The following is an 18197-nucleotide window of genomic DNA, read 5'->3' on the forward strand; positions in this document are numbered from 1 at the left end:
CCTCTGCCCGGAATTGGAATCTTCGAGTGATTAAATCATCTTTGGAATCTTTGGAATCTTTGTCCTAGTTCTTAGCTTCATCCTGTTTAGAATAGTAGATTGGTTCCAGTGTAGATACCAGGTCCTACTCCGTAGGTAGAATTTCACATAAAACCATAGAATTTCACCTACGAACTGATTTATAGAATATCTTGAGTACAAACTGGGATACCCCCTCCTTCCCGGTCTCTCCCTCTCTTCCCGGTCTCTCCCTCTCTTCCCGGTCTCTCCCTCTCTTCCTGGTCTCTCCCCTCTCTACACACAGGTCCACAGGAGAAGGGTTTTCCACTAGGTTGTAGGATACTGAGCCGTACTGAGTCAGGTGTTGCAGGCGTCTCTTTTTATTGATACACAGGTTTAAATACAGACGTAATACATTCATTGGCCTCAGTGTGGTTTTTTTGTGTGTTTTTTTTTACAGACAGGGTTTTCATTAAAAAAAGAATGAAAAAACATCCATTGATATGCTGGCGTGATAAATCTACAGTTGAATGGCTGCATTCACTGTCACAGATTAGACCTTTCACTGAAAGTACAGACAATCTGGAGAAAACACACGTTTTCCTATGGCTTTACTTCAAATAAAGTAATATAGTCCTGTGGGAGAGCAACACTCCAGAGAAGCATATGGAATATATACACAGTACACAAGAACATGTAGTACTAGCAGTAATATAGTCCTGTAGGAGCGCAACACTCCAGAGAACCATATGGAATATATACACAGTACACAAGAACATGCAGCACTAGCAGTAATATAACATATAGTACTAGTAGTAACAGAACATGTAGTACTAGCAGTAATATAACATATAGTACTAGTAGTAACAGAACATGTAGTACTAGCAGTAATATAACATATAGTACTAGTAGTAACAGAACATGTAGTACTAGCAGTAATATAACATATAGTACTAGCAGAAACAGAACATGTAGCACTAGTAGTAAGAGAACATGTAGTACTAGTAGCAACATAACATGTAGTACTAGCAGTAGCAGAACATGTAGTACTAGTAGTAACAGAACATATAGTACTAGTAGTAACATAACATGTAGTACTAGTATTAACAGCCCATGTAGTACTAGTAGTAACAGAACATGTAGTACTAGTAGTAACATAACATGTAGTACTAGTAGTAACATAACATGTAGTACTAGCAGTAACATAACATATAGTACTAGTAGTAACATAACATATAGTACTAGTAGTAACATAACATGTAGTACTAGTAGTAAGATAATATGTAGTACTAGTAGTAATATAACATGTAGTACTAGTAGTAATATAACATGTAGTACTAGTAGTAATATAACATATAGTACTAGTAGTAACAGAACATGCAGTACTAGTAGTAACATAACATATAGTACTAGTAGTAACAGAACATGCAGTACTAGTAGTAACATAACATATAGTACTAGTAGTAACAGAACATGTAGTACTAGCAGTAACAGACCATGTAGTACTAGCAGTAATATAACATATAGTACTAGTAGTAACATAACATGTAGTACTAGTAGTAACAGAACATGTAGTACTAGCAGTAATATAACATATAGTACTAGTAGTAACATAACATATAGTACTAGTAGTAACATAACATGTAGTACTAGTAGTAACATAACATATAGTACTAGTAGTAACAGAACATGTAGTACTAGTAGTAACATAACATGTAGTACTAGTAGTAACATAACATGTAGTACTAGTAGTAATATAACATGTAGTACTAGTAGTAACAGAACATGCAGTACTAGTAGTAACATAACATATAGTACTAGCAGTAATATAACATATAGTACTAGTAGTAACATAACATGCAGTACTAGTAGTAACAGAACATGTAGTACTAGTAGTAACAGAACATGTAGTACTAGTAGTAACAGAACATGTAGTACTAGTAGTAACAGAACATGTAGTACTAGTAGTAACAGAACATGTAGTACTAGTAGTAACAGAACATGTAGTACTAGTAGTAACAGAACATGTAGTACTAGCAGTAACATAACATGTAGTACTAGCAGTAACAGAACATGTAGTACTAGTAGTAACATAACAAATATTCTCCCCAACTGAATATTGGACAAGTTCAACATTCCAAGTCAATCAAATTGTTTACAGTTATCCAAAGTAGATGAAGAAATAGACAAACAACAGGGGACGTGTCAGAACATGTCTAAGGGAATATGGCTACAAGCAACGACAGCTCACGAGGGTAAAACCAGTAAATGTGACATCAAGACGGTAAATGTAGTCACTGTAACGCAGGACTGTGTATATGTAGTCACGGTAACGTGTGTGTGTGTGTGTGTTGTTCCTGGCGGTCCGATTACTTCCTCAGTTCCTGCGGAGGCCCCTCCCCCGAATGTAGTCCTCCAGACCCTGTAGCTCTGCCATGGCCTTGTCCAGAGTCGCCCTCTCGGACAGCTCAACCACCTGCACAACCATAGACGGAACAGACGAGATGGTGTTAGCTGGAGGAACCTGTCTGTGCTTCTGCTTCGCTCTTTGGATTTAGGCTGGGTAACTATAGAGACCGTTAGGCTGGGTAACTGTAGAGACCGTTAGGCTGGGTAACTGTAGAGACCGTTAGGCTGGGTAACTGTAGAGACCGTTAGGCTGGGTAACTATAGAGACCGTTAGGCTGGGTAACTGTAGAGACCGTTAGGCTGGGTAACTGTAGAGACCGTTAGGCTGGGTAACTATAGAGACCGTTAGGCTGGGTAACTATAGAGACCTTTAGGTTTAGGCTGGGTAACTATGGAGACCTTTAGGTTTAGGCTGGGTAACTATAGAGACCTTTAGGTTTAGGCTGGGTAACTATGGAGACCTTTAGGTTTAGGCTGGGTAACTACAGAGACCTTTAGGTTTAGGCTGGGTAACTATAGAGACCTTTGGGTTTAGGCTGGGTAACTATAGAGACCTTTGGGTTTAGGCTGGGTAACTATAGAGACCGTTAGGTTTAGGCTGGGTAACTATAGAGACCGTTAGGTTTAGGCTGGGTAACTATAGAGACCTTTGGGTTTAGGCTGGGTAACTATAGAGACCTTTGGGTTTAGGCTGGGTAACTATAGAGACCTTTGGGTTTAGGCTGGGTAACTATAGAGACCGTTAGGCTGGGTAACTATAGAGACCTTTAGGCTGGGTAACTATAGAGACCTTTGGGTTTAGGCTGGGTAAATATAGAGACCGTTGGGTTTAGGCTGGGTAACTATAGAGACCGTTAGGTTTAGGCTGGGTAACTACAGAGACCTTTGGGTTTAGGCTGGGTAACTATAGAGACCGTTAGGCTGGGTAACTATAGAGACATTTAGGCTGGGTAACTATAGAGACCTTTAGGTTTAGGCTGGGTAACTATAGAGACCTTTAGGTTTAGGCTGGGTAACTACAGAGACCTTTAGGTTTAGGCTGGGTAACTATAGAGACCTTTAGGTTTAGGCTGGGTAACTATAGAGACCTTTAGGTTTAGGCTGGGTAACTACAGAGACCTTTAGGCTGGGTAACTACAGAGACCTTTAGGTTTAGGCTGGGTAACTATAGAGACCTTTAGGTTCAGGCTGGGTAACTACAGATACCTTTGGGTTTAGGCTGGGTAACTATAGAGACCGTTAGGCTGGGTAACTATAGAGACCTTTAGGCTGGGTAACTATAGAGACCTTTGGGTTTAGGCTGGGTAACTATAGAGACCTTTAGGTTTAGGCTTGGTAACTATAGAGACCTTTAGGCTGGGTAACTATAGAGACCTTTGGGTTTAGGCTGGGTAACTACAGAGACCTTTAGGTTTAGGCTGGGTAACTATAGAGACCTTTGGGTTTAGGCTGGGTAACTATAGAGACCTTTAGGTTTAGGCTGGGTAACTATAGAGACCTTTAGGCTGGGTAACTACAGAGACCTTTAGGTTTAGGCTGGGTAACTATAGAGACCGTTAGGTTTAGGCTGGGTAACTATAGAGACCGTTAGGTTTAGGCTGGGTAACTATAGAGACCTTTAGGCTGGGTAACTACAGAGACCTTTAGGTTTAGGCTGGGTAACTATAGAGACCGTTAGGTTTAGGCTGGGTAACTATAGAGACCTTTAGGTTTAGGCTGGGTAACTATAGAGACCTTTAGGTTTAGGCTGGGTAACTATAGAGACCTTTGGGTTTAGGCTGGGTAACTACAGAGACCTTTAGGTTTAGGCTGGGTAACTATAGAGACCTTTAGGTTTAGGCTGGGTAACTATAGAGACCTTTAGGTTTAGGCTGGGTAACTATAGAGACCTTTGGGTTTAGGCTGGGTAACTACAGATACCTTTGGGTTTAGGCTGGGTAACTATAGAGACCGTTAGGCTGGGTAACTATAGAGACCGTTAGGCTGGGTAACTATAGAGACCTTTGGGTTTAGGCTGGGTAACTACAGATACCTTTGGGTTTAGGCTGGGTAACTATAGAGACCGTTAGGCTGGGTAACTGTAGAGACCTTTGGGTTTAGGCTGGGTAACTACAGAGACCTTTAGGCTGGGTAACTACAGAGACCTTTGGGTTTAGGCTGGGTAACTATAGAGACCGTTAGGTTTAGGCTGGGTAACTATAGAGACCTTTAGGTTTAGGCTGGGTAACTACAGAGACCTTTAGGCTGGGTAACTACAGAGACCTTTAGGTTTAGGCTGGGTAACTATAGAGACCTTTAGGTTTAGGCTGGGTAACTGTCGAGACCTTTAGGTTTAGGCTGGGTAACTATAGAGACCTTTAGGTTTAGGCTTGGTAACTATAGAGACCTTTAGGTTTAGGCTGGGTAACTATAGAGACCTTTAGGTTTAGGCTGGGTAACTATAGAGACCTTTAGGTTTAGGCTGGGTAACTACAGAGACCTTTAGGTTTAGGCTGGGTAACTATAGAGACCTTTGGGTTTAGGCTGGGTAACTATAGAGACCTTTAGGTTTAGGCTTGGTAACTATAGAGACCTTTAGGTTTAGGCTGGGTAACTATAGAGACCTTTAGGTTTAGGCTGGGTAACTATAGAGACCTTTAGGTTTAGGCTTGGTAACTATAGAGACCTTTGTGACAACAGTACTTCTGATGTAAAAAACAAAAGGGCCTTCTAAAATAAAAATGGATTGATTGAGGAACCTAGAAACAAGCTATTAAGGCCAGTCCATGACACGTGCTTGCACAGTGTGTATCTGTAACACACCGTGATGTTCTCTGTAACCCATCTCGAGTGTTATTGATGTGCGATCACTGGTTGATTAAGAGGTAACGTGGAACCACACCTTTATACTGGCTGCCTTCAGTCTCTGCAGCTGCAGTAAGGCAGCATCCTTCGACAGCAGCTCCACATCTTCCTCTATCTTAGACTGGGGAAATAAAACACAATCCGTTTTAAAAAAGATGAAGATTGAAGCATGTTTTAACGTGCTTTTGTGTTTGATTGTCAGCGCCGTCCTGTGTTTACCTCATTCACTGGCTTCCCAGCAGCTTCCTGGTTTAGCTTTTCACAGATCTTTACCTGCAATCAATCAATCAGCCAATCAAACAATCAGCCAATCAAACAATCAGCCAATCAAACAATCGTATCTATTTACAAAAAAAAAGATGTTGTCATAAATTGCTTTGACAGATTTAGTGTGACAGTCTTCTACACAGACACTAGCTGGGTTACAGAGCAGTGTAACAGAATACCTGAAACACAAAAAAATGGCCACAGGAAATCCTGTCTGTGTTTGAGTCTCTACCGTCACAGAGAGACGATTCATGCAATTCACATAGGAAGTGTCCCCCCAAAAATTGGCACCCTATTTCATATATAGTGCACTACTTTTAACCAGAGCCCTATGGACCCTGGTCAAAAGTAGTGCACTATGTAGGGAATAGGGTGCCATTTGGGAGGCAGTTATAATGTTTGAGACACTTACTGGGTGAACGCATTCCTTCACTTCATCCAGCAGGCCCCCGAGGTCAGGATAATTTCTGTCTTGTCTCTGGAGAACTTCCCGATAAAAGTCAAGGATTGTGAGCAGGACACAGCCGTGGTACTGGACATGGGAGAGAACAGGAGAATGGACATTGTGTTTAGTAAATGTGCTGCCGAGGTCGAGCACGATGGACATGGTGCCGATGGAACTTCTTCATTGCACTCATTCGTCTCAGACTCATGCAGGATCCCAGAGCGCCAACAGATCAATCAATCAAATGTATTTTTTATAAAGCCCTTTTCACATCAGTCGATGTCACACAAAGTGCTTTACAGAAACCCGGTGTAAAACCCCGATGAGCAAGCTATGCAGAGGCAAAAGCACAGTGGCAAAACTCCCTACAAGTCAGGAACTTAGAGAAGAACCAGGCTCTGAGGGGTGGCCTGTCCCCTTCTGGCTGTACCAGGTAGAAATTAGAAACCTAGAGAGGAACCAGGCTCTGAAGGGTGGCCTGTCCTCTTCTGGCTGTACCAGGTAGAGATTAGAAACCTAGAGAGGAACCAGGCTCTGAGGGGTGGCCTGTCCTCTTCTGGCTGTACCAGGTGGAGATTATAAACCTAGAGAGGAACCAGACTCTAAGGGGTGGCCTGTCCTCTTCTGGCTGTACCAGGTAGAGATTAGAAACGTAGAGAGGAACCGGGCTCTGAGGGGTGGCCTGTCCTCTTCTGGCTGTACCAGGTAGAGATTAGAAACCTAGAGAGGAACCAGACTCTGAGGGGTGGCCTGTCCTCTTCTGGCTGTACCAGGTGGAGATTAGAAACCTAGAGAGGAACCAGGATCTGAGGGGTGGCCTGTCTTCTTCTGTGTCAGTCCTTACCTTCTTGTGCTTCTTGATCTTGTCAAAGGTGACTGTCTTTAACAGGATCCTGTCATCATGAGACGTGTTTGTCTAGTGAAGGAAACAACAGGTACAGTATGTCAATCCGCTATACAGACTCATTCACACATGACCCATCAAAATAGAATCTATCTCTGTTTAGCCATTGGGAGTGTAATGACCCATCAAAATATGATCTATCTCTGGTAAACCATTGGGAGTGTAATGACCCATCAAAATATGATCTATCTCTGGTAAACCATTGGGAGTGTAATGACCCATCAAAATATGATCTATCTCTGTTTAGCCATTGGGAGTGTAATGACCCATCAAAAATAGAATCTATCTCTGGTAAACCATTGGGAGTGTAATGACCCATCAAAATATGATCTATCTCTGGTAAACCATTGGGAGTGTAATGACCCATCAAAATATGATCTATCTCTGTTTAGCCATTGGGAGTGTAATGACCCATCAAAAATAGAATCTATCTCTGGTAAACCATTGGGAGTGTAATGACCCATCAAAATATGATCTATCTCTGTTTAGCCATTGGGAGTGTAATGACCCATCAAAAATAGAATCTATCTCTGTTTAGCCATTGGGAGTGTAATGACCCATCAAAAATATGATCTATCTCTGTTTAGCCATTGGGAGTGTAATGACCCATCAAAATATGATCTATCTCTGTTTAGCCATTGGGAGTGTAATGACCCATCAAAAATATAATCTATCTCTGTTTAGCCATTGGGAGTGTAATGACCCATCAAAATAGAATCTATCTCTGGTAAACCATTGGGAGTGTAATGACCCATCAAAATATGATCTATCTCTGTTTAGCCATTGGGAGTGTAATGACCCATCAAAATAGAATCTATCTCTGTTTAGCCATTGGGAGTGTAATGACCCATCAAAAATAGAATCTATCTCTGTTTAGCCATTGGGAGTGTAATGACCCATCAAAATATGATATATCTCTGGTAAACCATTGGGAGTGTAATGACCCATCAAAATATGATCTATCTCTGGTAAACCATTGGGAGTGTAATGACCCATCAAAATATGATCTATCTCTGTTTAGCCATTGGGAGTGTAATGACCCATCAAAAATAGAATCTATCTCTGGTAAACCATAGGGAGTGTAATGACCCATCAAAAATAGAATCTATCTCTGGTAAACCATAGGGAGTGTAATGACCCATCAAAAATAGAATCTATCTCTGTTTAGCCATTGGGAGTGTAATGACCCATCAAAATATGATCTATCTCTGTTTAGCCATTGGGAGTGTAATGACCCATCAAAAATAGAATCTATCTCTGGTAAACCATTGGGAGTGTAATGACCCATCAAAAATAGAATCTATCTCTGTTTAGCCATTGGGAGTGTAATGACCCATCAAAAATAGAATCTATCTCTGTTTAGCCATTGGGAGTGTAATGACCCATCAAAATAGAATCTATCTCTGGTAAACCATTGGGAAGGGTACCCATGATTTTACCACTCAAAAAGCAAAAGCATTGTGACATAAACAACAACAACACAGAGTTACACATAAACAAACGTACAGTCAATAACACAATAGAAAGATCTGTGTACAGTGTGTGTAAATGAAGTAAGGAGGTAAGGCAATAAATAGGCCAATAGTGGTTAAATAAATTACAATTTAGCAATTAACACTGGAGTGATACAGTATATGCGCAGTTAAGGATATGCAAGTAGGAATACTGGTGTGCAAAAGAGCAGAAAAACAAAAAACACAAGGGGGTGAGGTAGGTAGTTGGTTGTATGGGCTATTTACAGATGGGCTGTGTACAGCTGCAGCGATTGGTAAGCTGCTCTGACAGCTGACGTTTAAAGTTAGTGAGGGAGATATAAGTCTCCAACTTCAGTGATTTTTCCAATTCGTTCCAGTCATTGGAAGCAGAGAACTGGAAGGAAAGGCGGCCAAAAGAGGTGTTGGCTTTGGGGATGACCAGTGCAATATACAGTGCCTTGCGAAAGTATTCGGCCCCCTTGAACTTTGCGACCTTTTGCCACATTTCAGGCTTCAAACATAAAGATATAAAACTGTATTTTTTTTGTGAAGAATCAACAACAAGTGGGACACAATCATGAAGTGTAACGACATTTATTGGATATTTCAAACTTTTTTAACAAATCAAAAACTGAAAAATTGGGAGTGCAAAATTATTCAGCCCCTTTACTTTCAGTGCAACAAACTCTCTCCAGAAGTTCAGTGAGGATCTCTGAATGATCCAATGTTGACCTAAATGACTAATGATGATAAATACAATCCACCTGTGTGTAATCAAGTCTCTGTATAAATGCACCTGCACTGTGATAGTCTCAGAGGTCCGTTAAAAGTGCAGAGAGCATCATGAAGAACAATGAACACACCAGGCAGGTCCGAGATACTGTTGTGAAGAAGTTTAAAGCCGGATTTGGATACAAAAAGATTTCCCAAGCTTTAAACATCCCAAGGAGCACTGTGCAAGCAATAATATTGAAATGGAAGGAGTATCAGACCACTGCAAATCTACCAAGACCTGGCCGTCCCTCTAAACTTTCAGCTCATACAAGGAGAAGACTGATCAGAGATGCAGCCAAGAGGCCCATGATCACTCTGGATGAACTGCAGAGATCTACAGCTGAGGTGGGAGACTCTGTCCATAGGACAACAATCAAGTCGTATATTGCACAAATCTGGCCTTTATGGAAGAGTGGCAAGAAGAAAGCCATTTCTTAAAGATATCCATAAAAAGTGTAGTTTAAAGTTTTCCACACGCCACCTGGGAGACACACCAAACATGTGGAAGAAGGGGCTCTGGTCAGATGAAACCAAAATTGAACTTTTTGGCAACAATGCAAAACGTTATGTTTGGCGTAAAAGCAACACAGCTGAACACACCATCCCCACTGTCAAACATGGTGGTGGCAGCATCATGGTTTGGGCCTGCTTTTCTTCAGCAGGGACAGGGAAGATGGTTAAAATTTATGGGAAGATGGATGGAGCCAAATACAGGACCATTCTGGAAGAAAACCTGATGGAGTCTGCAAAAGACCTGAGACTGGGACGGAGATTTGTCTTCCAACAAGACAATGATCCAAAACATAAAGCAAAATCTACAATGGAATGGTTAGAATGTGTTAGAATGGCCAAGTCAAAGTCCAGACCTGAATCCAATCAAGAATCTGTGGAAAGAACTGAAAACTGCTGTTCACAAATGCTCTCCATCCAACCTCACTGAGCTCGAGCTGTTTTGCAAGGAGGAATGGGAAAAAATTTCAGTCTCTCGATGTGCAAAACTGAAAGAGACATACCCCAAGCGACTTACAGCTGTAATCGCAGCAAAAGGTGGCGCTACAAAGTATTAACTTAATAATAATTTTGCACGCCCAATTTTTCAGTTTTTGATTTGTTAAAAAAGTTTGAAATATCCAATAAATGTCGTTCCACTTCATGATTGTGTCCCACTTGTTGTTGATTCTTCACAAAAAAATACAGTTTTATATCTTTATGTTTGAAGCCTGAAATGTGGCAAAAGGTCGCAAAGTTCAAGGGGGCCGAATACTTTCGCAAGGCACTGTACCTGCTGGAGCGCGTGCTACGGGTGGGTGTTGCTATGGTGACCAGTGAGCTGAGATAAGGCGGAGCTTTACCTAGCAAAGACCAACGAGAGCATACAGGTCGCAGTGGTAGGTAGTATATGGGGCTTTGGTGACAAAACGGATGGCACTGTGATAGAATGCATCAAAATGGCTAAGCAGAGTGTTGGAGACTATTTTGAAAATGACATCACCGAAGTCAAGGATCGGTAGGATAGTCAGTTTAACGAGGGTATGTTTGGCAGCATGAGTGAAGGAGGCTTTGTTTGCGAAATAGGAAGCCGATTCTAGATTTAACTTTGGATTGGAATTGCTTAATGTGAGTCTGGATGGAGAGTTTACAGTCTAGCCAGACACCTAGGTATTTGTAGTTGTCCACATATTCTAAGTCAGAACCGTCCAGAGTAGTGATGCTAGACGGGCAGGTGGGTGTGGGCAGCGATCGGTTGAAGAGCATGCATTTCGTTTTACTAGCATTTAAGAGCAGTTGGAGGCCACGGAAGGAGTGTTGTATGGCATTGAAGCTCGTTTTTAGGTTTGTTAACACAGTGTCCAAAGAAGGGCCATATGTATACAGAATGGTGTCGTCTGCGTAGAGGTGGATCAGAGACTCACCAGCAGCAAGAGCGACAACATTGATATATACAGAGAAAAGAGTCGGCCCGAGAATTGAACCTTGTGGCACCCCCATAGAGACTGCCAGAGGTCTGGACAACAGGCCCTCCGATTTGACACACTGAACTCTGTCAGAGAAGCAGTTGGTGAACCAGGCGAGGCAGTCATTAGAGAAGCCAAGGCTGTTGAGTCTGCTGATAAGAATACGGTGATTGACAGAGTCGAAAGCCTTGGCCAGGTCGATGAAGACGGCTGCACAGTTCCTGTCTTTTATCTATGGCGGTTATGATATCGTTTAGAGCCTTGAGCGTGGCTGAGGTGCACCCGTGACCAGCTCGGAAACCAGATTGCATAGCGGAGAAGGTACGGTGGGATTGGAAATGGTCAGTGATCTGTTTGTTGACTTGGCTTTCGAAGACTTTAGAAAGGCAGGGCAGGATGGAAAGGTAAAAGCTCTAACTGTTTGGGCACCTGGATAGCATGACAGAACTCTGCAGGTTATCTCTACAGTAGATTGCAATGCCACCCCCTTCAGCAGTTCTGTCTTGACAGAAAATGTTGTAGTTGGGGATGGAATCCTACATTGTCTTTGGGGGAGAGGTCCTGATGTACAGTATACTGTATATATAGAGATATATACAGTAGTGTACTGATGAAGACAGTATATATAGAGAGATATACAGTAGTTTGCTGATGAAGACAGTATATATAGAGAGATATACAGTAGTTAACTGATGAAGACAGTATATAGAGAGAGATATACAGTCGTCTACTGATGAAGACAGTATATATAGAGAGATATACAGTAGTCTACTGATGAAGACAGTATATATATAGAGAGATATACAGTAGTCTACTGATGAAGACAGTATATATAGAGATATACTACAGTAGTCTACTGATGAAGACAGTATATATAGAGAGATATACAGTAGTCTACTGATGAAGACAGTATATATAGAGATATACTACAGTAGTCTACTGATGAAGACAGTATATAGAGAGAGATATACAGTCGTCTACTGATGAAGACAGTATATATAGAGAGATATACAGTAGTTAACTGATGAAGACAGTATATAGAGAGAGATATACAGTCGTCTACTGATGAAGACAGTATATATAGAGAGATATACAGTAGTCTACTGATGAAGACAGTATATATATAGAGAGATATACAGTAGTCTACTGATGAAGACAGTATATATAGAGATATACTACAGTAGTCTACTGATGAAGACAGTATATATAGAGATATATACAGTAGTCTACTGATGAAGACAGTATATATAGAGATATACTACAGTAGTCTACTGATGAAGACAGTATATATAGAGAGATATACAGTAGTCTACTGATGAAGACAGTATATATAGAGAGATATACAGTAGCCTACTGATGAAGACAGTATATATATATAGAGATATACAGTAGTTTACTGATGAAGACAGTATATATATAGAGAGATATACAGTAGTCTACTGATGAAGTCAGTATATATAGAGATATACTACAGTAGTCTACTGATGAAGGCAGTATATATAGAGAGAGATATACAGTAGTCTACTGATGAAGACAGTATATATAGAGATATACTACAGTAGTCTACTGATGAAGACAGTATATATAGAGATATACAGTAGTCTACTGATGAAGACAGTATATATAGAGAGATATACAGTAGCCTACTGATGAAGACAGTATATATATATAGAGATATACAGTAGTTTACTGATGAAGACAGTATATATATAGAGAGATATACAGTAGTCTACTGATGAAGTCAGTATATATAGAGATATACTACAGTAGTCTACTGATGAAGACAGTATATATAGAGAGAGATATACAGTAGTCTACTGATGAAGACAGTATATATAGAGATATACTACAGTAGTCTACTGATGAAGACAGTATATATAGAGATATACAGTAGTCTACTGATGAAGACAGTATATATAGAGATATATACAGTAGTTTACTGATGAAGACAGTATATATAGAGATATACAGTAGTCTACTGATGAAGACAGTATATATAGAGAGATATACAGTAGTCTACTGATGAAGACAGTATATATAGAGATATACTACAGTAGTCTACTGATGAAGACAGTATATATAGAGAGAGATATACAGTAGTTTACTGATGAAGACAGTATATATAGAGAGATATACAGTAGTCTGCTGATGAAGACAGTATACAGTTGGCAGGTCGATTAGGACATCTACTTTGTGCACGACACAAGTAATTTTTCCAACAATTGTTAACAGACAGATTATTTCACTTATGATTCACTGTATCACAATTCCAGTGGGTCATACACTAAGTTGACTGTGCCCTTAAACAGCTTGGAAAATTCCAGAAAATGATGTCATGGCTGTAGAAAAAATAGAACTGTTTGGCCATAATGACCATCGTTATGTTTGGAGGAAAAAGGGGGAGGCTTCCAAGCCGAAGAACACCATCCCCACCATGATGCACGGGTTGTGGCAGCATCATGTTGTGGAGGGGCTTTGCTGCAGGAGAGACTGGTGCACTTCACAAAATAGATGGCATCATGAGGCGGAAAAATTATGTGGATATATTGAAGCAACATCTCAAGACATCAGTCAGGAAGTTAAAGCGTGGTTGCAAATGGGTCTTCCAAATGGACAATGACCCCAAGCATACTTCCAAAGTTGTGGCAAAATGGCTTAAGGACAACAAAGTCAAGTTATTGGAGTGGCCATCACAAAGCCCTGACCTCAATCCTATAGAACATATGTGGACAGAACTGAAAAAGCATGTCGAGCAAGGAGACCTACAAACCTGACTCAGTTACACCAGCTCTGTCAGGAGGAATGGGGCCAATATTCACCCAACTTATTGTGGGAAGCTTGTTGAAGGCTACCCAAAATGTTTGACCCAAGTTAAACAATTTAAAGGCAATGCTACCATATACTAATTGAGTGTATGTAAACTTCTGACCCACTGGGAATGTGATGAAATAAATAAAAGCTGAAATAAATAATTCTCTCTACTATTATTCTGATATTTCACATTCTTAAAATAAAGTGGTGATCCTAACTGACCTAAGACAGGACATTTTTACACAGATTAAATGTCAGGAATTGTGAAAAACTGATTTTAAATGTATTTGGCTAAAGTGTATGTAAACTTCCCACTTCAACTGACAGTATATGTAGTTTTCTAATGAAGACAGTATATAGAGAGAGATATACAGTAGTCTACTGATGAAGACAGTGTAAATATAGAGATATACAGTAGTCTATTGATGAAGACAATATATATATATAGAGAGATATACAGTAGTCTATTGATGAAGACAGTATATATAGAGATATACAGTAGTTTACTGATGAAGACAGTATATATAGAGATATACAGTAATCTACTGATGAAGACAGTATATATAGAGATATACAGTAGTCTACTGATGAAGACTACTGATGAAGACAGTATATATAGAGATATACAGTAGTTTACTGATGAAGACAGTATATATAGAGATATACAGTAGTTTACTGATGAAGACAATATATATAGAGAGAGATATACAGTAGTCTACTGATGAAGACAGTATATATAGAGATATACAGTAGTCTACTGATGAAGACAGTATATATATAGAGATAAACAGTAGTCTACTGATGAAGACAATATATATATAGAGAGAGATATACAGTAGTCTACTGATGAAGACAATATATATAGAGAGAGATATACAGTAGTCTACTGATGAAGACAGTATATATATAGAGATAAACAGTAGTCTACTGATGAAGACAATATATATATATAGAGAGATATACAGTATATATATAGAGATATACAGTAGTCTACTGATGAAGACAGTATATATATAGAGATATACAGTAGTCTACTGATGAAGACAGTATATATATAGAGATATACAGTAGTCTACTGATGAAGACAGTATATATATAGAGATATACTACAGTAGTTTACTGATGAAGACAGTATATATAGAGATATATACAGTAGTTTGCTGATGAAGACAGTATATATATAGAGCTATACAGTAGGTTACTGATGAAGACAGTATATATATAGAGATATACAGTAGTCTACTGATGAAGACAGTATATATATAGAGATATACAGTAGTCTACTGATGAAGACAGTATATATAGAGATATATACAGTAGTCTACTGATGAAGACAGTATATATAGAGATATATACAGTAGTCTACTGATGAAGGCAGTATATATAGAGATATACAGCAGTCTACTGATGAAGACAGTATGTGTAACTACAGTTGGTCAGTACTTACGAAGTCTTTCTGGACTTCCTGGATCAGCTCCTGCAGTTTGGCCAGGTCCACACAGTGAGAGAACCTGTTCTTCCCACACACCCTGGACCGGGCTCTGGACCGGGCCTCCCTCTGGACCCGGGAAGTAGCACAGTCCTGACCCATAACAGCCAGAAGGAGAACCAGCAGCAGAGAGAACGGGACCACACTGGACAAACTGGGCATATTTATACTGGATCAACTGGTGCCTGCTTCGACTGGTTCAACTTGTGCCTGCTTCGACTGGATCAACTGGTGCCTGCTTCGATTGGATCAACTGGTGCCTGCTTCGACTGGGTCAACTGCTCACCTTGTCTCTATCTGAATCACCTGGTCACCTGGTTCGTTCAATTTCTGTTTGAATCACCTGATTCAAATGACCTGCCAAATATCTGACCTACAGCACATACAGGATCTGATTCACTGAATCTCTGAATCACTGATGTACAATCGACTCACTGAGTTTCCTACTCTACTAACTGACTGATTGAAAGACTGACTGAGCAAATGATTCCCTTCTTCTTCCCGTCCTCTCAGCAGGTGAGTCAGTCAGGTCTGCTCTGTTCTCCGCAGGTGAAATCTCTGTGGGTCTGGCATTCCTCTCTACAGTCACTACTAACCTTTATACGCTGCCATAGCTCCTCCTGATGATGTAACATTACACACACACACACAAACACACCTAAACGTGCACACATCTCCCTCCCTCCCTCCCTCCCTCCCTCCCTCCCTCCCTCCCTCTTTCACTGCATGTTGTCATTCTGCTCTCTGGAATGTGCAACCTGACAACAGAATGGTTGGTGTCCCGTTGAAACCTGAGGTGGGCAGATATTCTATCCCTTTGTTCATTCCTGTGGATCCACTCTGGTGTCCGGGTCCTGAGAAGCTGTACTCTGTACAGTGCAGGACAAAACACCAAACAACTACATTGCGCATCATAACAGACAGTGTATGTACGTTTATCATGTCTTCACGTATCAGGGTTGCAGTTACAACGTGAAACAAGCGAAAGGTGTGTGTGGACTCGGGGACGATTTAACCAGGTCATGACATTTGAAGGCGTTTGCTTTGAATACGGCGTCCTAGATTCTATTTGCTGATGAAACCACAAGTAACGTGCTTTTCTTCAACAAATAGTTGTAATGAAACAAGAATGTAGTTGCACAATCAGCTCACACCCAGAACTGTTTACAATGCAAACACCTGAATTAAATATCACTGCCAAATATTGATTGATTGATAATTGATTGTGGATATCGTGGTGTGGAGAACGATTAGATCTAACTCGTTAAGATGTTTAGATGTTGGTGGCCTGCTCTGCCTGTTCAGTCTCAGAGACAGAGACAGTGATGTTGGTGGCCTGCACGGCCTGTTCGGAGACAGAGACAGTGATGTTGGTGGCCTGCTCTGCCTGTTCAGCCTCAGAGACAGTGATGTTGGTAGCCTGCTCGGCCTGTTCAGCCTCAGAGACAGAGACATTGATGTTGGTGGCCTGCACGGCTGGCTCAGCCTCAGAGACAGAGACAGTGATGTTGGTGGCCTGCTCTGCCTGCTCAGCCTCAGAGACAGAGACAGTGATGTTGGTGGCCTGCTCAGCCTGTTCAGCCTCAGAGACAGAGACAGAGACAGTGATGTTGGTGGCCTGCTCGGCCTGTTCAGCCTCAGAGACAGAGACAGTGATGTTGGTGGCCTGCTCGGCCTGCTCAGCCTCAGAGACAGAGACAGAGATGTTGGTGGCCTGCTCGGCCTGCTCAGCCTCAGAGACAGAGACAGTGATGTTGGTGGCCTGCACGGCCTGCTCAGCCTCAGAGACAGAGACAGTGATGTTGGTGGCCTGCTCGTCCTGCTCAGCCTCAGAGACAGAGACAGTGATGTTGGTGGCCTGCTCAGCCTGTTCAGCCTCAGAGACAGAGACAGAGATGTCGGTGGCCTGCTCGGCCTGCTCAGCCTCAGAGACAGAGACAGAGATGTTGGTGGCCTGCTCAGCCTGTTCAGCCTCAGAGACAGAGACAGTGATGTTGGTGGCCTGCTCGGCCTGTTCAGCCTCAGAGACAGAGACAGTGATGTTGGTGGCCTGCTCAGCCTGTTCAGCCTCAGAGACAGAGACAGTGATGTTGGTGGCCTGCTCGGCCTGTTCAGCCTCAGAGACAGAGACAGTGATGTTGGTGGCCTGCTCGGCCTGTTCAGCCTCAGAGACAGAGACAGTGATGTTGGTGGCCTGCTCAGCCTGTTCAGCCTCAGAGACAGAGACAGTGATGTTGGTGGCCTGCTCAGCCTGTTCAGCCTCAGAGACAGAGACAGTGATGTTGGTGGCCTGCTCGGCCTGCTCAGCCTCAGAGACAGAGACAGTGATGTTGGTGGCCTGCTCAGCCTGTTCAGCCTCAGAGACAGAGACAGTGATGTTGGTGGCCTGCTCGGCCTGCTCAGCCTCAGAGACAGAGACAGTGATGTTGGTGGCCTGCTCAGCCTGTTCAGCCTCAGAGACAGAGACAGAGACAGAGACAGAGATGTTGGTGGCCTGCTCAGCCTGTTCAGCCTCAGAGACAGAGACAGTGATGACTCGGTCATAACGTCAGCCGGGTTTTAAAGCAGTGCTGGTGTAGCAGAAAGATGTTGTGGTAACAAGGTGTGGGGTTGTGGACCCGTAATCTACTTTCCTATGAGAATGAAGTGTGTGTGTGTGTTGGGGGGCTTTTAGAGTGATTCACATGCGTCAGTCAGTCGGCCTCATTTCAATGTTCCTATGCAGCCACATAGCTGCCCACTTCTGAGTTGGCAAATACTCTGACAACAGGTAGTTGTTGGCATTATGGACTTGTTGTTGTCTCTAAAGTAGACCAGGGTTGTT

The 18197-nt window shown here is 41.7% G+C and overlaps 1 protein-coding gene across 1 annotated transcript; it reads right to left on the reverse strand.

The window, feature by feature from the left end:
* Positions 1-364: 364 nt before the first annotated feature.
* On the reverse strand, positions 365-15949 carry LOC110516460 (uncharacterized). Its single transcript, XM_090201353.1, has 6 exons — positions 15332-15949; positions 6810-6881; positions 5933-6052; positions 5473-5526; positions 5291-5374; positions 365-2476 (listed from the first exon to the last, which is right to left on the reverse strand). The coding sequence occupies exons 1-6, from the start codon at positions 15533-15535 to the stop codon at positions 2378-2380; spliced, it is 633 nt and encodes a 210-aa protein (XP_090057479.1). The 5' UTR covers positions 15536-15949; the 3' UTR covers positions 365-2377.
* Between the last annotated feature and the right edge of the window lie 2248 nt (positions 15950-18197).

The sequence above is a fragment of the Oncorhynchus mykiss genome, chromosome 15 (genome assembly GCF_057628025.1).
Source record: "Oncorhynchus mykiss isolate SJ-2025 chromosome 15, ASM5762802v1, whole genome shotgun sequence".
Classification (NCBI taxonomy): Eukaryota; Metazoa; Chordata; class Actinopteri; order Salmoniformes; family Salmonidae; genus Oncorhynchus; species Oncorhynchus mykiss.